Source organism: Felis catus, chromosome B3 (assembly GCF_018350175.1).
Source record: "Felis catus isolate Fca126 chromosome B3, F.catus_Fca126_mat1.0, whole genome shotgun sequence".
NCBI classification, from domain to species: Eukaryota; Metazoa; Chordata; class Mammalia; order Carnivora; family Felidae; genus Felis; species Felis catus.
Genome location: NC_058373.1, coordinates 71,957,206 through 71,982,133, shown reverse-complemented (window position 1 = coordinate 71,982,133; position 24,928 = coordinate 71,957,206). Strand labels below are relative to the sequence as shown.

Genomic DNA, 24,928 nt, shown 5'->3' with positions numbered 1-24,928 from the left:
TGGATGCTTAACCGACTGCGCCACCCAGGCGCCCCGTAAGCTTGTTTATTTTTGACAGAGACAGAGACAGTGTGAGCAGGGGAGGGGCAGAGAGAGGGGGAAGACAGAATCCCAAGCAGGCTCCATGCTGTTAGTACAGAGCCCAATGCAAGCCTTTAACTACTAAATTGTAAGATCATGACCTGAGCCAAAACCAAGAGTGGGATGCTTAATCAACTGAGCCACCCAGACGCGTCTGTCCCATTACTTTTAAACATATTATTGTATATTTCCTAAAAATAAGGACATAGCCATAGAATAATTCTCATTCCATTACTCCTACATTTATTAGTTGGAATTGTACTATAAGGGAAAGATCTCCCTTCAATAAATTTATTTATTACTTAACATATTTATATACATATTTATATAACCTCATGGATTATACATGTTATACAATCTCATGTTATACAATTATAACATATTTATACACTTTCATGGATTCCTATTTTAGTCAATGGGTTATAATCCATTGATACCATACACTTTTCCCCCAAAATTTATTATTTTTTTATTAAAAATTATTTTTAATGTTTATTTATTGTTGAGAGAGACGGAGCATGAGCAGGAGAGGGGCAGAGAAAGAGGGAGACACAGAATCTGAAGCAGGCTCCAGGGTCTGATCTGTCAGCACAGAGCCTGACACGGGGCTTGAATTCACGAACCATGAGATCATGACCTGAACTGAAGTAGGATGGTCAACCAACTGAGCCACCCAGACGCCTCTAATTTTTATTTCTTTCTAGAGAGAGAGAGCATACAAGCAGGGGAGGGACACAGAAAGAGAGACAGAGAGAATCCCAAGGAGGCTTTATGCCCAGCGTGTGGAGCCCAGTGCGGAGCTTGATCTCATGACTATGAGATCATGACTGGAGCCAAAATCAAGAGCTGGAGGCTTAACTGACTGAGCCACCCAGGCATCCCTATCATTATTCATCTTCACACTCAAACTGTCCCAGATTCAGCCAGTGTGAGCCCTTCCAGCTGGTTCTGGTGTCCTTTTAAAATATCTTCATGGGGGGCACCTGGGTGGTTCAGTCAGTTAAGTCTCTGACTTCTGCTCAGGTCATGTTATCACAATCTGTGAGTTCGAGCCCCGCATCAGGCTCTGTGCTGACAGCTTGGAGCCTGGAGCCTGCTTTGGATTCTGTGTCTCCCTCTCTCTCTGCTCCTCCCCTGCTCATGCTCTGTCTCTGTCTCAAAAATAAATAAAAACATTTTTGGGGGCGCCTGGGTGGCTCAGTCGGTTAAGCGTCCGACCTCAGCTCAGGTCACGATCTCGTGGTCCGTGAGTTCGAGCCCCGCATCGGGCTCTGGGCTGATGGCTCAGAGCCTGGAGCCTGCTTCCGATTCTGTGTCTCCCTCTCTCTCTGCCCCTCCCCCATTCATGCTCTGTCTCTCTCTGTCTCAAAAATAAATAAAACATAATTTATTAAATAAATAAATAAAAATAAAAAATAAACGTTAAAAAATTTTAAATTAAAAATAAATAAATAAATAAATTTTTTTTTAATTAAAAAAAATAAAATATCTTCATGGGAGCACTTCTTGATCTCAGGGTGTGAGTTCAAGCCCAATGTTCGGCATGGAGCCAACTTAAAAAAAAAAAAAAGACAAAAAAACCCACAAAAAAACCTATCGGGGGACCTGGCTATCTCAGTTGGTAGAACTTGTGACTCTTGATCCTGGGTCTTGAGTTCAAGCCCCACATTGGGTGTAGAGATTACTTAAAAACAAACAAACAGACAAATCAAAAACTAAGATCTGGGTGACATGAAAAGATATTCAACATCACTAATAATCAGGGAAATGCAAATTAAAGCCACAATGAGATATATCACCTTATATCTGTCAGAATGGCTAGTATCAAAAAGACAAGAAATATCAAGTGTTGGTGTGGATGTGGAGAAAAAGGAACCCTCATGCAACGTTGGTGGGAACACAAATTGATGTAGACACTGTGGAAAACAGTATGGAGTTATCTCAAAAAATTAAAAATAGAATTACCATGTGATCCAGTAATTCAGCTACTGGGTATTTACCATAAAAAAACAAAAACACTAGTTTTAAAAGATATATGCACTGCTTATGTTTACTTCAGCATTATTTAGAATAGCCAAGATATGGGAACAATGCAAGGAGCCTGGGTATCTCAGTCAGTTAAGTGTCCAACTCTTGATTTTGGCTCAGGTCATGATCCCAGGGTCATGGAATTCAGCCCCACATTGGACTCTGTGCTGAGCGTGGAGCACACCGAGGATTCTTTCTCTCTCTCCCTCTGCCCCTTTTCCTAGCTCTAAAATTAAAAATAATAATAATAAAGAAACAACCCAAGATAGATGAATGGATAAAGGAGATGTGGTATGTATATAGGGGTGCCTGGGTGGCTCAGTCAGTTGACTGTCCAACTTCAGCTCAGGTCATGATCTTGTGGTTCATGAGTTCAGGCCCCACGTCGGGGCTCTGTGCTGATAGCTCAGAGCCTGGAGCCTCTTTGGATTCTGTGTCTCTTTCTCTCTCTGCCCCTCCCTGTCTTGTGCTCTGTCGTTGTCTCCGTCTCTCTCTCAAAAAGAAATAAACATTTAAAAAAAAAAGATGTGATATATACGTTGGAATATTACTCAGCCATAAAAATAAGATCTTGCCATTTGTAACAACTTGGATGGGCCTAGAAGGTATTAATGACATAAGTCAGGTAAAGACAAATACAATATGATTTTACTTATATGTGCAATCCAAAAAAAAAAAAAAAGCAGTAACAAACCCATAAATACAGAGAACCAACTGGTGGTTGCCAGAGCGGAAGGGGTAGAAGGATGGGCAAAATGGAGGAAGGAGAGTGGGAGTTATGGAATGAATAAGTCACAGGGATGAAAGGTACAACATAGGGAATACAGTCAATGGTGTTGAACAGTGACAGATGGTAGCTACACTTGTAATGAGCATAGATAGTGTAAGTAAAGAGATCATGAATCACTATGCTGTCCACCTAAAACTAATGTAACATTGTGTGTCAACTATACTTCAATTAAAAAAAAAGTTTCTCAGGGCACCTGGGTGGCTCAGTCAGTTGAGTGTCCGACTTTAGCTCAGGTTATGATCTCACAGTTTGTGAGTTCAAGACCCATGTTGGGCTCTGTTCTGACAGCTCAGAGCCTTGGGCCTGCTTTGGATTCTGTGTCTCCTTTCTCGCTCTACCCCTCCCCTGCTTGTGCACGCTCTCTCTCTCTCTCTCTCTCTCTCTCAGAAATAAACATTAAAAAATTTTTTAAAAAGTTTCTTTTCTCCCAAATTATCTTTTTTTTTTTTAATTTTTTTTTTCAACGTTTATTTATTTTTGGGACAGAGAGAGACAGAGCATGAACGGGGGAGGGGCAGAGAGAGAGGGAGACACAGAATCAGAAACAGGCTCCAGGCTCCGAGCCATCAGCCCAGAGCCTGATGCGGGGCTCAAAATCACCGCGAGATCGTGACCTGGCTGAAGTCGGACGCTTAACCGACTGCGCCACCCAGGCGCCCCTCTCCTAAAATAAATTCAATATTGCTTAGAATGGGGGGGAATAAAATAGATATAACTTCCAAACCAATGAACTTACAAAATAATGCAGCTGATTGCTAGGCCACTTAGCTTAATAGGAAAGAAAGTATGGTCACTAGGAAGAAAAAAAAAATTTTAATGTTTATTTGTTTTGAGAGAGAGAGTGTGTGAGCAAGAGAGGGGAAGAGAGGGAGAGAGAGAATCCCAAGCAGGCTCTACACTGTCAGCACAGAGCCCAATGTGGAGCTCAATCCCATGACACTGGGATCATGACCTGAGCCGAAAACAAGAGTAGGACACTTAATTCACTGAGCCACCCAGGAGCCCCCACGGAAGACAATTTTTAACATGACCATAAGCCTTTATGAAAATCTGCATTTATAACAAGCACTTTACTTCATTTACTTTTAACTATTACATAAATAACAGGAATAAAATTGGACACAGCTTGTAATAAAACCTATAAAAGTTTCTTTTTCCACAAAATCATTATGTAAATCCTTCATTCTGGCACCTTCTTTTGAATAAACATTAAGTTATTTTGGCTCTTTGGTCATGTGGATGGCCTCAAAATTGACTAGACTCTCTAGGTGGTTAATTCCTGCACAGGGTTTTCAATCACTAATACTATGACTTTTCTGACTTTGAAAATTATCTCAGTCAGTTCGCATTTCAGTTCATGGAATAGTTAAAGGTTTGAGAAGCACAAAATCCCCAGTTGTGCACTGCTAAAGAGCATTATGAACAAATAGATTTTTCCCTTATTAAAATATTATGATCCATTTAGCATCAGTAACTGAACAAGCTCTAGACATTATGTAGCTTTGTTACCTCCTGGCTTGACTAGGTCCTCCTTTTTTTTTTTTTAATTGAACATGTTTTATTGCTAATGTCTTACACAAATGAAAACACAACCCAAAATTTATTGGATGTAGTTAAACACAGAGCTAATGGGGAAATTTATAGCTGTAAATGTCTGCATTTAAAAAGAAGATCTCAAATCAAACCTTGAGAAATTAGAAAAAGAAGAAGCTAAACCCAAAGCAAGCAGAAGGAAGGAAAAAACAAAGAGTAGAGCAAGAATAAATCAAACAAGAAGCAGAAAAATAGTGAAAATTAATAAAACAAATATTGGTTCTTGGAGAGATAAACAAAGTTAACAAAACTTTAGCTAGACTGACCAAGATTAAAGAGAGAAGACTCAAACTGCTAAAATCAGGAATGAACAAAGTGACATCATACCAACTTAAAGAATAAAAAGAACTATATGGGAATACTACAAACAATTGTATGTCAACAAATTAGATAACACAGGTGCAGAGGACAGTTTCCTAGAAAGACACAAATTACTAAAATTGACTCAAGAGGAAACAGAAAACCTGAACAGACATATGAGACTGAATTTTTAATAAAAAACATTCCACCAAGAAAATCTCAAGCCCAGATGACTTCACTGATGAATTATACCAAATATTTAAAGAAGAGTTAACATCAATCCTTCACAAAGCCTTCCAAAAAATAGAACAAGCAACACTTCCCAACTTATTACATGAGTTCGAAACCAAAGACATCACAACAAAGAAAACATAGATCAGTATCTCTTATAACCACAGACACAAAATCCTCAACAAAAAAATATCAAACTGAATCAAGCAACACATAAAAAGGCTTTTAACCAGGGGCACCTGGTTAGTTAAACATGTGGCTCAGGTCATGATCTCATGGTGTCTGAGTTTGAGTCCCACATCGGGCTCATTGCTGTCAGCATGGAGCCCAATTCAGATGCTCTGTTCACCTCTCTCCCAACCCCTCCCCGACTTGTGCTCTCTCTCTTTCAAAAATAAATAAAACATTAAAAAACAAAAAATGGCTGTTAATCATACCAAAAGGAATTTATCCCAGGAATACAGCTTGGTTTAAAATATGAAAAATCAATGTAATATGCCATATTAATATACTAAAAGACAAAATGACATCATATCAATGGTCACAGAAAAAAAATTGACAAATCCAACATCCTTTCATGATAAAAACATTCAATCAACTACTAATAGAAAGAAACTTCCTCAACCTGATAAGGGCCATCTACAAAAGACTCAGGGCTAAAATCATGCTTAACAGATCTAAAGCTCTCCCACTGATATCAGGAATATGACAAGGATGTCCATTCTTGCCACTTATATTTAACATTTTACTGGAGGTTCTATCCATGGAAATTAGGCATGAAAAAGAAAATACACCCAAATTAGAAAAGACAAAGTAAAACTATCTGTATTAACAGATAACATGATGATGTATATAGAAAATCCTAATGAATCCACTAAAAAAGAAAAAGTTATTAGATGGGCACCTGGGTGGCTCAGTTGAATAAGCCTCCAATTCCGGATTTTGGCTCAGGTCATGATCTCACAGTTTGTGAGATTGAGCCCTGCCTTGGGCTCTGAACTCACAGTGTGGAGCCTGCTTGGGATTCTCTCTTTCCCTTCCTCTCTCTCTGCCCCTCCTCTGCTCATATGTGCACTCTCTGTCTCTCTGTGTCTCTCAAAATAAATAAACTTAAAAAAAAAAAACCTACTAGAAGTAATATACGAGGTGAGTAAAGTTTTCAGGTGTAGGATCAATGCACAAGATTAATGATATTCCTATCTACTAAACAATCTGAATACTAAATTAAGATAACAAATCAATTTACAATAGCATAAAAAATAAATGAGAATAAATGTAACAAAGAGGTATAAAATTTGTACACTGAAATATATAAAACATCATTTAAAGGAATTAAAAATGTTTAAATAATTAGGAAGACATCCCATGTTCATGGATTTAAAGACCTAATATTGATAAGATGGCAATATTTCCACAATTCATGTACAAATTAATGGAGTCCCTATCAAAATCCCAGTTGGTTTTTTTTTTCCCCCCAGACATTGACGAGCTGATCCTAAAGTTCATATGGAAATTCAAGGAATACAGAATAGCTAAAATAACCTTGAAAAAGAACAAAGTTGTAGGATTCACACATCCTGATTTCAAAACTTACTACAAAGCTATAAGAATCAAGACAGCACAGGGGCACCTGGGTGGCTCAGTCGGTTAAGCATCTGACTTAGGCTCAGGTCGTGATCTCATGGTTCGTGAATTCAAGCCCTGCATTGGACTCTGTGCTGACAGCTCAGAGCCTGGAGCCTGCTTTGAATTCTCTGTCTCCCTCTCTCTCTGCCCCTTCCCCATTCGCACTCTGTCACTCTCTCAAAATAAACAAACATTAAAAAAAAAAAAAAGACAGCACAATACTGACATAGAATACATATGTAGATTAATGGAATAAAACTGAGAGTCCAGAAGTAAACTCTTATATTTACAGTTAATTGCTTTCCAACAAGTGTGCCTAGAAAATTCAGTGGGGGAAGAATTGTTTTTTTCCCCACAAATGGTGCTGGACGACTAGAGAGACACATGCAAAAGAATGAATTTGGATCCTTATCTCACACCATATAAGAAGTTAACTCAAAATGAAATACAGACCTAAATGTAAGAGCTAAAACTATAAAATCCTTACAAGAAAACATAGAAGTCAATCTTTGTGACCTTGGATTAGGCAGTGTTAAATATCACTATGAAGTTAGACCTGAAACCAAAAGCACAAGTGACAAGTGAAAAAGTAGATAAACTAGACTTCATCAAAATTAACTTTCATGATTCGGAGGACACTGTCAAGAAACCTACAGAATGGGAAAAAGAGTTGCAGATCACATATCTGGTAAGAGATTAGTATCCAAAATACATAAAGAACTCTTATAACCAACAATATAAAGACAAATAACTCAACTTTAAAATGGACAAAGGATCGGGATGCCTGGGGGCTCAGTCAGTTGAGCATCTAACTTCAGCTCATGTCATGATCTCAAGGTTCACAAATTCAAGCCCTGCATCAGGCACTGTGCTGATAGCTCAGAGCCTGGAGCCTGCTTTGGATTCTGTGTGTCGCTCTCTCTCTCTGTCCCCCACCACCCTTGCCAGCTTGTTTGTTCTTTCTCTTTCTCTCTCTCAAAAATAAACAAACATTAAAAAATTGGATAAACGATCTAAGGAGACATTCTTCCAAAGAAGCTAAACAAGTGAATGATAAACACATGAAAGATGTTCAGTGTGACTATTCATTGGGGAAGTGCAAATCAAAACCACAAAAGAATAAATTTTTAAAAACAACCTAAGAGGGGTGCCTGGATGGCTCAGTTGGCTAAGTGTCCGATTCTTGGTTTGGGCTCAGGTCATGATATTGCAGTCCCTGAGATCAAACCCTGCATCAGGCTCTGTGCTGACAGTGTGGAGCCTGCTTGGGATTCTCTCCCTCCCCTACTTGCACTGTCTCTATCTCTCTCAAAATCAACAAATAAGCATTAAAACACACACACACACACACACACACACACACACACACACACACGAGATCACTTCAATAACAAGTGAGGATATGAAAAAATTGGAACTTTCATACATTGTTGGTAGGAACATAAAAGGGTACAACTGCTTTAAAAATAGTTTGGCAATTCTTCAAAACGTTAAACATAGAGCTATCATATGACCTAGCAATTCCACTTCTGGGTATATAAGAAAAATGAAAACATGTCCACCCAAAAATTTGTACACAAATGTTCATAGCAGCATTATTCATAACAGCCCCCAAGTGAAAATAATCCAAGTGTCCATCAACCTATGAATATATAAACAAATGTGGTATGCCCATAAAATGAAATATTATTATGCAATAAAAAGGAATGGAGGTATTGATAAATGCTATAACATGGATGAACTTTGGAAACATTATGCTAAGTGAAAGAAGTCAGACACACAAAAAATATATTATATGATTCCTTCTACACAAAATGTCCAGACCAGGCAAATGGATAGAGACTGAAAGCAGATGAGTGATTATGAGAGGCAGGCTGTGGGGACATGGGGACAGGGCTTCTTTTTTTTTAAGTTTATTTTGAGAAAGAGAGAGAGTACATAAGCACACAGGGGAGGAGCAGGGAGAGAGGGAGAGAGAGAATTCCAAGCAGGCTCTGTGCTGTTAGCGCAAAGCCTGAAGTGGGGCTTGAATTCATGAACTGTGAGACCATTATCTGAGCTGAAATCAAGAGTCTGACATAACCGCCTGAGCCACCCAGGTGCCCCAATAAAGGGTTTCTTTTGGGGGTAATTAAATGTTCTAAAATTAGTGGGTATGAATTCAAAACTATCAACATAGTGAAAATTACTGAATTGTACAATTTGAAAGAGTGAATTTTATGGCATGTAAATTATATCCCAATAAAACTGTTATGTGTAATACATACAACATACATTATATATGTATGATTATAAAAATGTTAATATATACATCTCACATATATAAATGAGGAAATAAATAGTTTGAAGAATAATGAAGTGTACACATACATACTAGCTGAAGAAACAGAACATTACTAATACACTAAGAACCCTCTGTAAGTTCCCACACATCCTATTCCCTTCTTCCCCCAGAGGTGACTATTATCATGAAGGCTATATCACTAGTAACTGCTGTATATTTCTTTTTTTAATTAATTAATTTTTTAATGTTTATTTATGTTTATGTTTATTTAATGTTTATTTATGTTTATAATAAATGTTTATTTATTTAATGTTTTTTAATATTTATTTTGAGAGAGAGAGAGAGAGACAGAAAGAGCAAGCACATGGGCAAGGGAGGGACAGAGACAAAGAATCCCAAGCAGGCTCTAAACTGGCAGATGCAGGGCTCAATCTCATGACTGTAAGATCATGACCTGAGCTGAAATCAAGAGTTGGATGCTTAACTGACTAAGCCACCCAGGCACGCCTGCCTTACATATCTTTATAATTTTATAAAGGAAATTAGAGCCACGGGGCCAGCCTGGTGGGCCATAGATGCATGATTGTGAATTGGGAGAGATAAAACGGGCAACGTAGGCTTGGGTGGGAGGGATCCCCTTCTGTAAAGAGACAAAGGGAAGAGAAAGACAGGCTGGGGAAGTGTAGGACAGTATCTGGACAAGTCAAGAACCACAGACCAGGATGGACAAAGATCCAATCTCTAACTGCCGGGCTTTCTCCAGACTGGGGCCGGCTGCCCTGTTTGCACACCTGGGGAGGAAGGGAGCCAGCCCTGGGCTCAGTAACTAGTCCAGAGGCGTGGTCCGCAGTGGGGGAAAGCAATCCCCTCCTTGGAGTGCTGTAGGAAGAAGGTATATAACCGTTCAAAGTACAAAGACTGCCGGCGCCACCAGCCAGAGGCCATATATCCGCAGCGCAGAGCAGCACTTCCCCAGAACTAGGGCACACAGAGCAGGACTCTTTAAGACATTGAGGTTTGAATCCCAGCCGAGCACCAGGGAGGTGCGGGAGTGGGCGGAGCAAGACAAACTGCCTTATTCACACCCCTGGCACTAGGAGAACGGCTTTAACACAGTGACTTGGGACACCCGGTCCGTGGAGGAGAGACTGGGGTGTCGCTATTTTCCTCCCCATCACCAACAAGGTGGGGCCTCAAGGAATGGACAGTGGGCCCACAGTGGAGGCGGACCTGCTTAGACCAAACCACGCCCCTCCACGCCTGGTAATTGCGAATCTATTGGAGCAGGATTGATGATGACCAACCAGACAGCCCCTCCTCCAGGCCAGTGGTTTTACCAGTTCCAAGGCACCCAGCGGTTTTACATTTCCTGATTTAATTCTTGGGCAATTATTATTATATATACACATTTTTCTTTACCTTCCTTTCCTCCTTCTTATTTCTTCCCTCCTCTAGTCTGGTTATTCTGGTTGTTGGTTTGTTTAAGCAGACATATTTAATCTATTCTCTTTATACCTGTTCTATATCTCCTCCTTTAATTCCCCGCTGCCCCCTCTCTCTGGATTAAGCTGTACAGTTTCTCTGCTGGATCAATTTTCTTTTCTTTTCTTTTTCCCTGCCCTTATCACTTCTCTCTTTGTATGGGAAAAGGCCTCTTCCATTAACAATGCTCCCACCCATTGTTTTGCTGTAGCTGGTGTTTGGGTTGTTTTTTTTTTTTTCTGTTTTTGTTTGTTTGTTTTCTTTTCCAGGGCTACTTCAACAGCAGGTCAAAGCGAACTGGTGGAGGGTCCAAAACAACACTACAAGTAAGGAGATAAAGGAACCAGAGTCACAATGACACAGAGCAAGTAACAGACTCCAATAAACACCTAGTGAAAGGCCAGGCCTTAGACAATGTATGACCCCTCTTTAATATAGTAGTGCTTGCAGGTACAGGACACATAACAAGCTTTTAAAACACATAAGGGACAGAAAACTAGCCAAAATGACAAAATGGAAGAATTCTCATCAAAAGAAATTCCAGGAAGAAATGATAGTTAAATAATTGTTCAAAACAGATATAAACAATATAACTGAACAAGAATTTAGAATAATAGTCATAAGATTAATTGCTGGGCTTGAAAAAATCATAGAAGATAGCAGAGAATCTATTGCTACGGAGATCAAGGAACTAAAAATTAGTCATGATGAATTTTTTTTTAATTTTTTTTTAATGTTTATTTATTTTTGACAGAGAGAGCATGAGCAGGGGAGGGGCAGAGAAAGAGGGAGACACAGAATAGAAAGCAGGCTCCAGGCTCTGAGCTGCCAGCACAGAGCCCGACGCGGGGCTCAAACTCACAGACTGTGAGATCATGACCTGAGCCGAAGTCGGACACTCAACCGACTGAGCCACCCAGGTGCCCCAGTCATGATGAATCTAAAAATGTTGTCAATGAGGTGCAAAGTAAACTAGAGGTGGTGACAGTGAGGATTAAAGAGGAAAAAGAGAAAATAAGTGAAACAGAAGATAAAAATATGGAAAAAGAGGAAGCTGAGAACAAGAGAGATAAAAAAATTCTAGAACATGAGGGGAGAATCAGAGAACTAAGTGATTCAATGAAATGTAATAATACCCATATCTTAGGAGTTTCAGAAGAAGAAGAGAGAGAGAAAGGGGCAGAAGGTGTACTTGAACAAATCATAGCTGAGAACTTCCCCAATCTGGGGAAGGAAACAGACATTGATATCTGCGAGGCACAGAGAACTCCCTTCAGACATAATAGGAATCATGCTTCTGCATGACATATCATAGTGAAACTGGTAAAATACAAATATAAAGGGAGAATTCTGAAAGCAGCTAGGAACAAATGGGCCTTAATCTACAAAGACAGACACATAAGGGTGGTAAGCAGACCTATCTACTGAAACTTGGCAGACCAGAAGGGAGTGGCAGGAAAAATTCAATGTGCTGAATAGGAAAAATATGTAGCCAAGAATCTTTTATCCAACAAGCCTGTCATTCAGAATAGAAGGAGAGATAAAGATTTTCCCAGACAAAAACTGAAGGAGTTCATCACCACTAAACCAGCCCTACAAGAGATCCTAATGGGGGCTCTGTGGGTGGAATGTTGCAAAGACCACAAATGACCAGAGACATCACTACAAACATGAAGCCTACAGATAACACAATGACTCTAAATCCACATCTTTCAATAATAACATCAAATGTAAATGAACTAAATGCTCTAATAAAAAGACACAGGGTATCAGAATGGACAAAAAACAAGACCCATCTATTTGCTCTCTATAAGAGGCCTATTTTAGACCTGAGGACACCTTCAGATTGAAAGTGAGGGGATGGAGAACCATCTATCATGCTACTGGAAATCAAAAGAAAGCTGTAGTAGCCATACTTATATCGGATAAACTAGATTTTAAACTAAAGTCTGTAACAAGAGATGAAGAAAGGCATTATAGCATAATTATGGAGTCTATCTTTCAAGAAGAGCTAATAATTATAAATGTTTATGCACCCAATTCGGTGGCACCCAAATATATAAAACAATTAATCACACACATAAGCAGTCTTATTAGTAAGAATGTGGTAATTGCCGGAGACTTTAATACTCCATTTACAACAATAGATAATCTACACAGAAAATCAATAAGGAAACAATGGCCCTGAATGATACACTGGACCAGATGGACTTGATAGATATATTAAGAGCTTTTCATCCTAAAGCAGAATACACATTCTTCTTGAGTGCACATGGAACATTCTCCAAGATATATCACATACTGGGTCACAAAACAGCCCTCAATAAATATAAAAGAATTGAGATTATGCCATGCACATTTTCAGATCACAGTGCAATGAAACTTGAAATCAACCACAGGAAAAAATTTGGAAAACCTCCAAATGCAAGGAGGTTAAAGAACATCCTACTAAAGAATGAATGGGTCAACCAGGCAATTAAAGAAGAAATTAAAAAATACATGGAAACAAATGAAAATGAAAACACAACAGTCCAAACCCTTTGGGATGCAGCAAAGGCAGTCCTAAGGGGAAAATACATTGCAACCCAGGCCTATTTCAAGGAACAAAAAAAATCCCAAATCCAAAGTCTAATAGCACACCTAAAGGAACTAGAAGCAGAACAACAAAGAAACCCCAAGACCAGCAGAAGAAGAGAAATAATAAAGATCAGAGCAGGAATAAACAATATAGAAAAAAAAACAACAACAACAGTGGATCAGATCAATGAAACTAAGAGCTTTTTTTTGAAAAAATAAACAAAATTGATAAACCTCTAGCCAGGCTTCTCAAAAAGAAAAGAGAGAGGACCCAAATAGATAAAATCATGAAAATTGAATTATTACAACAAATCCCTCAGAAATACAAGCAATTATCAGGGAATACTATGAAAAATTATATGCCAACAAAACGGACAACCTGGAAGTAATGGAAAAATTCCTAAACACCCACACACTTCCAAAACTCAAATGGTAAAAAATAGAAAATTTGAACAGACCCATAACTAGTGAAGAAGAAATTGAATCAGTTATCAAAAATCTCCCAACAAATAAGAGTCCTGGACCAGATGGCTTCCCTGGGGAATTCTACCTGACATTTAAAGAGATAAATGTCTGGTAGATAATACCTTTCCTTCTCAAGCTGTTCCAAAGAATAGAAAGGGAAAGAAAACGTCCAGACTCGTTCTATGAAGCCAGCATTACTTTGATTTCCAAACCAGACAGGACCCAGCAAAAAAAAGAGAACTACAGACCAATATCCCTGATGAGTATGGGTGCAAAAATTCTCAACAAGATACTAGCAAATCGAATTCAACAGCATATAAAAAGAATTATTCACCATGATCAAGTGGGATTCATTCCTGGGCTGCAGGGCTGGTTCAGTATTCACAAATCATTCAGTGTGATACATCACATTAATAAAAGAAAGGATAAGAACCATATGATCCTGTCAGTAGACACAGAAAAAGCATTTAGCAAAATACAGCATCCTTTCTTTTTTTTAAATATTTTTTTTCAACGTTTATTTATTTTTGGGACAGAGAGAGACAGAGCATGAACGGGGGAGGGGCAGAGAGAGAGGGAGGCACAGAATCGGAAACAGGCTCCAGGCTCTGAGCCACCAGCCCAGAGCCTGACGCGGGGCTCGAACTCACTGACAGCGAGATCGTGACCTGGCTGAAGTCGGACGCTTAACCGACTGCGCCACCCAGGCACCCCCAGCATCCTTTCTTAATAAAAACCCTCAAGAAAGTCGGGATAGAAGGAACATACCTAAACATCATAAAAGTCATATATGAAAAGCCCACAGCTAATATCATCCTCAATGGGGAAAACTGAGAGCTTCCCCCCCCAGATCAGGAACATGACAGGGATGTCCGCTGTCACCACTGTTGTTTAACATAGTTTTGGAAGTCCTAGCATCAGCAATCAGACAACAAAATGAAATAAAAGGCATCAAAATTGGCAAAAAAGAGTCAAACTTTCACTTTTCATGGACGACATGATATTCTAGATGGAAAACCCAAAAGACTCCACCAACAGGCTGCTAGAACTGATCCATGAATTCAGCAAAGTCGCAGGGTTCAAAATCAATGTACAGAAATTGGTTGCATATCTATACACCAATAATGAAGCAACAGAAAAAGAAATCAAGAAATTGATCCCTTTACAATTGCACCAAGAACCATAAAATACCTAGGAATAAACCTAACCAAAGATGTAAAAGACCTGTATGCTGAAAACTATAGAAAACTTATGAAGGAAACTGAAGAAGATACAAAGAAATGGAAAAACATTCCATGCTCATGGATTTGAAGAATAAGTATTGTTAAAATGTCAATACTACCCAAATTGATCTACACATTCAATGCAATCCCAATCAAAATTGGACCAGCATTCTTCTCAAAGCTAGAACAAGCAATCCTAAAATTTGTATGGAACCACAAAAGATCCCAAATAGCCAAAGTAATGTTGAAAAAGAAAACCAAAGTGGGAGGCATCACAATCCCAGACTTTTGTCTCTACTGCAAAGCTGTAATCATCAAGACAGCATGGTATTGACACAAAAACAGACACATAGACCAATGGAATAGAATAGAAAACATAGAATTAGACCCACAAATTTATGGCCAAGTAATCTTTGACAAAGCAGGAAAGAGTATCCAATGGAAAAAAGACAGTCTCTTTAGCAAATTGTGCTGGGAGAACTGGACAGCAACATGCAGAACAATGAAACTAGACCACTTTCTTACATCATACACAAAAATAAACCCAAAATGGATGAAAAACCTAAATGTGAGACAGGATACCATCAAAACCCTAGAGGAGAAAGCAGGTGACAACTTCTTTGACCTCAGCTGCAGCAATTTCTTGCCTGACACATCTCCAAAGGCAAAAGAATTAAAAGCAAAAATGAACTATTAGGACCTCATCAAGATACAAAGCTTCTGAACTGCAAAGGAAACAATCAACAAAACTAAAAGGCAACTGACGGAATGGGAAAAGGTATTTGCAAATGACATATCAGACAAAGGGCTAGAATCCAAAATCTATAAAGAACTCACCAACCTCCACGCCTGAAAAACAAATAATCCAGTGAAGAAATGGGCAAAAGACATGAATAGACACTTTTCCAAAGAAGACATCCAGTTGGCCAACAGATACATGAAAAGATGCTCAACATCACTCATGATCAGGGAAATACAAATCAAAATCACACTGAGATACCACCTCACGCCAGTCAGAGTGGCTAAAATGAACAAATCAGGAGACTATAGATGCTGGTGAGGATGTGGAGAAACGGGAACCCTCTTGCGTTGCTGGTGGGAATGTAAACTGGTGCAGCTGCTCTGGAAAACAGTGTGGAGGTTCCCCCAAAAATTAAAAATAGAGCTATCCTATAACCCAGCAATAGCACTACTAGGAATTTACCCAAAGGATACAGGAGTGCTGATGCATAGGGGCACATGTTTACAGCAGCACTTTCAACAATAGACAAATTATGGAAAGAGCCTAAATGTCCATCAACTGATGAATGTGGTTTATATATACAAGGGAAAACTACTTGGCAATGAGAAAGAATGAAATCATGCCATTTGTAGCAACATGGATAGAACTGGAAGGTATTATACTAAGTGAAATAAAGTCAGTCAGATAAAGAGAGAGATCATATGTTTTCACTCATATGTGGATCTTGAAAAACAACAAAACCATGGGAGAAGGGAAGGGGGAAAAAAGTTACAAACAGATAGGAAAGGAGGCAAACCATAAGAGACTCTTAAATACTGAGAACAAACTGAGGGTGGATGGGGGTGGGGGAGAGGGGAAGATGGGTGACGGGCATTGAGGAGGGCACTTGTTGGGATGAGCACTGTGTGTTTTATATAAGCGATGAACACGAGAATCTACCCCCAAAAACCAAGAGCACACTTTGCACACTGTATATTAGCCAATTTGACAATAAATTATATTAAAAAATAAATAAAATAAATATGGAGAACAAACTGAGGGTTACTGGAGGGGTTGTGGGAGGAGGGATGGGATAAATGGGTAAGGGGCACTAAAGAATGCACTCCTGAAATCGTTGCACTATACGCTAACTAATTTGGATGTAAATTAAAAAAAAACAAAATGAGGGTTGATGGGGGGTAGGAGGGAGGGGAGGGTGGGTGATGGGTATTGAGGAGGGCACCTTTTGGGATTAGCACTGGGTGTTGTATGGAAACCAATTTGACAATAAATTTCATATATTGAAAAAAAATAAAATAAAACCATTTCCAAGGCAAAAAAAAAAAAATTAAAAGAAAAGAAAAAAAAGTTAAAATAAATAAATAAATAAAAATTTGGAAAAAAATAAAAGTGGCATAAACAGGAAAAAAAAGAAAGTGAGACTTATTTTATTACACATATATGTATATTATACATATATATTATACATACATTATACATATGTATGTTATACATATGTATACACATTATACATATATCCATATTTTATTATACATATACATATTATACCTATTTTATTATACATATACATATATATACATACACAAGGCGCACGGGCATGTGTGCATGCATACATACATACGTACAATGTATACATATATATACACACATACACACGTGTGTGTGTGTGTGTATATATACATACATACATACGATGTACATATATATATCTTTATTTATTCTTTAGAGAGAGACAGGGCGTGAGCAGGGGAGGGGCAGAGAGAGAGGGAGACACAGAATCCGAAGCAGGCTCCAGGCTCTGAGCTATCAGCCCAGAGCCTGACGTGGGGCTCAAACCCACAAAGAGCAAGATCATGACCTGAGCTGAAGTTGGACACTCAACCAACTGAGCCACCCAGGCACCCAAAGACTTATTTTATTATAAAAAATACATTTGTTATTTCATTTTATGAATGCATATCAATGTATATTCATTTTCTGAACTATGGACATTCATGTTGTTTCCATTTTTTTGTCTTATGAATAACACTGCTATGAACATTCTGGTATAGGTCTCCTGGTACACATAGGCAAAATTTTCTTCAAATTTTTTATCCAGAAGTAAAGTCCTATGTTCAACTTTACTAGATAATGCCAAGCTTTCATCCAAAGTGACTGCATCATTCATACACCCATGGCAGTGGGTAAAGCACCCTACCTTTGAAAAAAAAATTTTTTTTTAAGCTATCTTTCTTTCTTCTGAGAGAGACAGAGACAGCATGAGTGGGGAAGGAGTAGAGAGAGATGGGGAGAGAGCGAATCCCAAGCAGGTGCCATGTTGTTAATGCAGAGACTGATGTGGGGCTTGAACTCACGAATTGTGAGATCATGACCTGAGCTGAAACCAAGAGTCAGACACTTAACCAATTGAGCCACCCAGGCACCCTTTTTTTTTTTTTAATGTTTATTTATTTATCTTGAGAAAGACAGTGAGAGCATGAGTAGGGGAGGGGTAGAGAGAGGGAGAGGCAAAAAATCCCAAGCAGGCTCCACGCTGTCAGCATAGAGCCCAATGAGGAGCTTGATCCCACAAACCACACCAACCATAAGATCATGACCTAAGCTGAAATCAAGAGTCAGACACTTAACTGACTGAGATGCCCCTGAAAATTTTTTATAGAAGTAAAATCAAGTGAAAATAAAATCAATAGTAGCTATGATTAAGATTGAGAGGTGGGAGAGTAGGAACAAAGTTAACAAAAATATCTTAAGGTGTGTGTGGAAGCTCTTGTGGGCTGTGCTATTTCATCTCAAGTCGCCCACCTCTGCTCAGTGAGACTGAAGGACTAATTACATGGATAGAGGAATGAAACCATTCATTTGTTCTCAGCTTTTGTTGTGGTGGCATTTAGCTTTACCTCCTAAATCCACACAGTAAAACTTTTATTATAAGAATTAAGGAATAAAATTTTAAGAAGATTGAGGAAAAGAGTTAAGAGCAAAGCAGTCACTATGAAGGCTAGCAAGCTGCCCCACAATGACAGACTGAACATTGTTTCAACTCTAAAACGTTTCCATCTTCAGGCACTGAATTTACCTTTTGATGCTGGTACCATCAGAGGTGTCCGTCTATGTCTGTACTAGGTCCTTTGATGTATTGTCCTCAGGAGATATGATGTCGTATCAGTTCCCAAGATATAGGAGATCCCACAGGACACTGAAATAAATGAAAAGTCCAGTCAATTATATGCAACTTTAGGATGTCTTCTGTAGGCTGTACTTAGGTTGTAGGAGGAATTTATCAACATTTTCATGATGGTACAAGACACACTAGCATTTTGCGGGGATGGTGTTGACCACTCTTTACTAAAGAGTAAGACTAAGTGGTGCCTGGCTGTCTCAGTCAGTAGAGCATGTGGCTCTTGATCTCAGGGTTGTGAGTTCAAGCCCCACATTGGGAATAGAGATTACTTAAAATAAAATAAAATGAAAAAAATACTTTGGGGTGCCTGGCTTGCTCAGTTGGTAGAGCATGCAACTATTGACCTCAGGGTTGTGAATTCAAGCCCCACGTTGGGTATGGAGTATCTTAAAAAAAAAAAAAAGAGTAAGATTAAGCATTCAGTAATAATGATGTTACTTACTTAAAATGAAATCAATTTTTCTGATTATAGAATTGTTGCATATCATTTAGGGTCATTTTTTTAAGTGTCTGCTCATCCTGCAAGCCAATGATCATTGCTTCCTCTAAGAAATAAGCCTCTGACCCTGGCCTCCTGACTCCATTTATAGGGATTGACCCTCCAGTAACCAGTTTATACTCTATGATCCAGTACCCATTGTCACTGTTCATTGGACTAGGGGTAGACAATTGACCAAACTGGGCCAATCAGATTCTCTTTCTCAGGTGGTTGGAAATGGGACCAAGAGAGTTAAATTAGCATCTTTGGATGGCTAGAACTATTATGTCAACTTGCAAGTTCTGGTATGGCCATATTCTGCTCTGTAGCCTGAGACATAGCATGAGTGGGGGAGGGGCAGAGAGAGAGGGAGACCCAGAATTCCAAGCAGGCTCCAGGCTCTGAGCTGTCAGCACAGAGCCTGACGCAGGGCCAGAACTCATGGACTGCAAGATCATGACCTGAGCTGAAGTCGGATGCTCAACCAACTGAGCCACCCAGGCGCCCCCACAGTGACCTTTATAAAACAATCCAGGTCATAGCATTAACTGATTAAAATTCCCTAATGGATTTACCTTACAATTAAAATAAAATCTAAACTCCTTACCATGGCTGACACAGCCCTCCACTATCTGACCTTCTTCCTATTTCTCAGATCCATACCTTGAACATGACCTCCTCTAGCAAACAACACTCCTGGACACTGGCATCCCCTCTGCTCCCACAACTGTCCAGCTCCTTGCCTTAAGCCCTCTGTACTTTAGAGTAATGCTCTTTCCCTTGCTCTTTACATGGCTGTTTCCATCTCATCCTTTAGTCTCTCAGCATCTTTTCCTCTGCCAAGAGGACTTTCTATGACCTTCATAACTAAAGTGAGCACTTCCTCAGTTATATTCTGTTGTGTGTCCCTGTTTATTTCCCTTGTAACACTTACCATACTCAAAACTACCTCCGTCTTTTATATTTATTGTCTGTCTCCTCTCACTAAAATAGGAGGACGTTTCAGGCAGAAAATTGGTTTATTTTGTTTACCTCTATTTCCCAGTGCTCAAATAGCTCCTGGAACATAGAACGTTTCTAATAAATATATGTTGAATAAATGAATAGATGAATGAGTAAACAGATCAAGAAAGAGAATGACACTGAGCGGCTGAGATAAGTTAAAAAGTCCTGGAAGCTTTCTGTTCTTGATTCTAGTCTTTTACAAGGCCAGTCTCTGTTCTTGCTCTTAGGTTCTGGAGGAGAGTCCAATGTCCTGTACAAAAAATACCCACTTTTTGCTGAAGCTAGCTTGACTTGTCAACTAAAGAGGCTTGTTACAAGCTTACTTTGAACTGAGAATTGTAATAGAGAAATTCTATCACTGGGAGAGAATATTGATATTTGTTGATCTACTTTCCAAACAATTTAACTTGAACTGGATCATTCATATTCCGTTCTGTAATGTTTTATTTTTTTAAAACCATAATAAGTGGAGAACATTTTTCTAATGACATAATTTTAAATCTATACAGATTTTATAGCATGTCTATTTTAAAGAAACTAAACAATCACCCAAAAGTTGATGTGTTTTCACAAGTTAGACAATAATTCTAAGATCAGGACAGAATGGAAGCAATCAAGGAAACCATTTTGTTTTAAAGTAAATCTCACATTTAAGTAGCTTTTCAAGTTTGCTAAATTATCTCGTCTTCCCAGCCTCCTATTGTAGAGAAGTAACATGAAGGAAAAGGTGAGGTGACTGCATTAGAGGCCTTGTTCTCTGGACCTAAAGCCATTTGTAAAAATATAACTATAGTGGAAGATGAAATGCTGTAGTTCTTTACTGAGTTCAGAGAAGACTGTCCTCATTTATGATCATTCCAAAATACACCACCAAAGACTTATAGCATGGTGGATCAACTGAAAAGTACCAAAATTAAAGTAAAAGAAGCTCCAATAAAGAAACACGGGTTCTCAGAATGCAGTAAAGAAAACCCAGGAGAGATGGTCAGTAGAGGTGTGATTAAAGGAACATCCAAATCCAATGAAGTCACCAGAGTTAATCTCTCAGGAAAAACGGATTGGAGAGTAGATGTAAGTAAGGAGGGTTTATCAGTTGTTTGAACCCAATGGAATGAAAAACTAAAAGAATTACCTTGAAGTAATATTCAGAATTGCAGTGCACTGGGACAAAGGTAGGGTGAGGGAGAATAAAGAATAACCCTTTAACAGTGATAGATGCATGAAGCCATCTCGATGACGCCAGCAATTAAAATTAAACAGCCAGCTCCTCTACCTCTGATTTTATCCTCACCTCTGATTAAATTTGGAGGGAATGAACTGTAAATAGTGGCTATAATCAAAAGCGTAAGAATAAGAAAGGCATGGATTCACATCTGTCCTTTATGTGTGACCAGGGACAAGTTAGTTAACCTCTTTCCTTAGCTTCCTTACCTATACAACAGGGATGAAATACTAAACTCATGTGGTTATGAGGATCCACGAAGATGATACCTATAAAAAGTGAAGCATAATGGTTGGCATTTAGTACAGGCTCCGAATTAGTGAAATGCTAGCTGTTTTGTTGTGTCCACTGAACTAATCTCTGGCCAATTGGTAAGTGTACATTGTATTTATCTGTATATGTTAATGATTTATATGATGGTATATGTAATTTTCTTGCGTGTTGACTAATAGGAGTCAGTTTTCTATAGTGCTTATATACCATGTCTCTCCTCACTAGTCCATAAGCTCTTTTGAGGACACTGCTGTATACAGAGTACTTAATACAGTGCCTGGTACATGCAAATGTATAATAATTTTTCAGCAGATATTATGACATTGGATTGTAGCAGAAATTGTTTCCCTTTCTGAAATTATTTTTAATAATTTCACGAAGTTTTGTATTAATTGCCTTCCATACTCAAGAACATAGTGAAGTGAAAGCCACAGTGGTGTCTCCCACTTGAGTAGGAGAGGGGAGGGATAAGAAAAATTCAAAAATCAAGTGAAAAATCTGCTCCAAGGAAAAAAATAATCTGCTCAAAGGAATGCCAGTATCATTTCAGTAGCGATAGGAAAAGATGCTGCAAAAACATTCCCCTCTTTTAAAAATTAATGCATTAACTAGGCCTGCATGACAAAATATAGAAGTAGGATTTTAACTAGTTCAAATTGAATATGGATTAGGAATCCAAGTCTTCTCACATTATAAGGGACTAACTTTAGCAGGCCCCAAATAGTCAAGTCCCTGAAATGGGGGCTGCAGTTGGGCTCCTTCGAGTTCAAAGTCTGGAGGAAGGAAGAGACAAATTATGAAAATACCTTTATTTATTTTAAGTTTATTTAAGTAATCCCTACACCAGGGGCGCGTGGGTGGCTTAGTCGGTTAAGCATCCGACTTTGGCCCAGGTCATGATCTCATGGTTTGTGGGTTTGAGCCCTATGTCAGGTTCTGTGCTGACAGCTCAGAGCCTGGAGCCTGCTTTGGATTCTGTGTCTCCCTCTCTCTCTCTCTGCCCCTTCCCTACTTGCATTCTCTCTCTCTCTCTCTCTCTCTCTCTCTCTCTCTCTCTCTCAAAAATAAACATTAAAAAATTTTTTTAAGTAATCCCTACACCCAATGTGGGGCTTGAACTCACAATCCTGAGACCAAGAGCCACATGCTCCTCTGACTGAGCCAGCCAGTGCCCCAATAGACTTTTATTTATTTTTTAATATTTATTTATTTTGAGAGAGAGAGAGAGCATGCATGCAAGAGCGGGAGAGACAGAAAAAGAGAGAATCCCGAGCCCGACTTGGAGCTCGATCTCACACACTGTGAGATGATGACCTGAGCTGAAATCAAGAGTTGGATGTTGGGGCACCTGGGTGGCTCAGTCAGTTAAGCGTCCAACTTCGGCTCAGGTCATGATCTCATGGTTTGTGAGTTCCAGCCCCACGTCAGGCCCTGTGCTGACAGCTCCGAGCCTGGAGCCTGCTTCAGATTCTGTGTCTCCCTTTCTCTCTGCCCCTCCCCCACTCAAACTCTGTCTCTCAAAAAGGAATAAATGTTAAAAAAAAAAAATTAAAAAAAAGAGTTGGATGCATAACCGACTGAGCCACATAGTCTCCACCACCTCCATAGACTCTTAAATACAATATTTTTACAGTGAGTGAGAGAACTCAGGAGAAGCTGATCTTTTACGTAAGAGGATAGAAACAAATGAGATGTATAAGTATTAGAAAGAAACTTGGAACAGAGATAAAGGGAGAAATGTACAGGCTCTGTAACTGTAGCATTGGTTGTATGAATGCTCAGAAAAGATAACCAGAATTCCTGGAATTTGGATTGAACTTAATTTGACAAGTATTATCATGTGCCCATTTTGTGTAGTTGCTACAGGGGGAAGAAAAATTGAGCTCTTGCTCTTAGGAGATGAATAATTGAGACAAAAAATGAGAAAAGCACACACTTAACTAAGGCAAAATATAAAAAGTCAATCAGAGAAGAACAAAGCAAAATGAGAATGTAAAGAAGACTGAGATTCCCATTCACTTGAAGGATCAGATAAAGCTTTGTGGAATGGGGATTGTTGGTGTCTGGGAGAGATTTTGGCAGGTAGAGGTAGAGTATCCGACACACAAAGGGCATTCTGAATAGTGTCAGGGGCGAGCAAAGAGCAGGGTGGTCTTGGACAGTAGTGGGTAGCTGTGCTGAGCTGGAGAAAGAGAGCTGTGGGAATTTAAGTGAAAGGAGGCATAGTTTGGAAGACCTTGCATAGAAGTCAGAGGAGTTTTATTCATTCTGCGGACATTTGGCAGCAATTATATATTTTGAGCACAAGAGCAGTAGGGTTAGAGCTGTGGCAGAGCTTTAGGAAGATTTCTCTGGTATTAGTGACTTAGTGAGACTGGCAGAGGGGAGGAAAGGGATACTGCTGTGGTTCAGACAAGTGGCCTTGAAATAGGAAGGAGGATGGCCGGGGGATGGAAGAGTGGGATGGATCACAAAGACACTGAGGGAGGAGAATGAAAAGTCTTGCCAACTAGTTAGATGTGGAATGGAGTCAAGAGGGTGATAGGATTAAAGATGACCTAGTGACATGATGCCTGCATGCCTGGGAGACTGGCAGGATAATATCCAATGAATAAACTTATTTTACTGTTCTCAAAACTACCCTAGGCAAAGAAATGGGAGACTACGTGTATTACATATAAACTTACAGTTCTTGGGCGCCTGAGTGGCTCAGTCGGTTAAGCATTCGACTTCAGCTCAAGTCATAATCTCACAGTTTGTGGGTTTGAGCCCCACATCGGGCTCTGTGCTGACAGCTCAGAGCCTGGAGCCTGCTTTGGATTCTGTGTTTCCCTCTCTCTCTGCCCCTCCCTTGCTCACACTCTGTCTCTGTCTGTCTGTCTCTCTCTCCCAAAAATAAACATTAAAAAAATTTTTTTTAACTTACAGTTCTTGCTTCCTCCAGAGAGTTCACTCTAAATTCTTTTCTGACTGTTCTGGTGTCCTCTCGTCCTCTAGAATCCTCTTGTCCTCCTGGCTCATTAAGAGAGGAATTAATACAGTTCTGTTCAGCTATTAAGATATTAACCCTTCGTAGAACAGAGCTTGAAGGCTGTGCTTTTTCTCTATGCATGCTGTAGCTGAAGAAAGTATAGCTACCAGATTCCTTAACGTACCAGTTTCTCAACTAAAACCAAAACTGAAAACATTTACCTGATTTGAGATTAAACAGAAATTTGTTGGTATTGGGAAAATGATCTTTAAATCTCTTCCTAAAGGGCAACCACAGTGGGAGAATTTCTGAATCCCTGAGATCTCTTTGAAGAGAACAAACCCTGCTGCATTGGTGGAATCAGTATCTGCTCAAT

The 24,928-nt window shown here is 39.2% G+C and overlaps 1 protein-coding gene across 1 annotated transcript in view; it reads right to left on the bottom strand.

Annotated features, from left to right (window-relative positions):
• RPGRIP1 (RPGR interacting protein 1) overlaps positions 1–24,593 on the bottom strand; it is an 89,027-nt gene extending 64,434 nt beyond the window's left edge. The window contains exons 1-2 of the mRNA XM_019832776.3: positions 24,508–24,593; positions 18,499–18,618 (exon numbers count right to left, since the gene is read on the bottom strand). Of these exons, the coding sequence (XP_019688335.3) occupies positions 18,499–18,517 (19 nt within the window). The 5' untranslated portion in view covers positions 18,518–18,618; positions 24,508–24,593. The remainder of the gene's footprint in view (positions 1–18,498; positions 18,619–24,507) is intronic.
• Between the last annotated feature and the right edge of the window lie 335 nt (positions 24,594–24,928).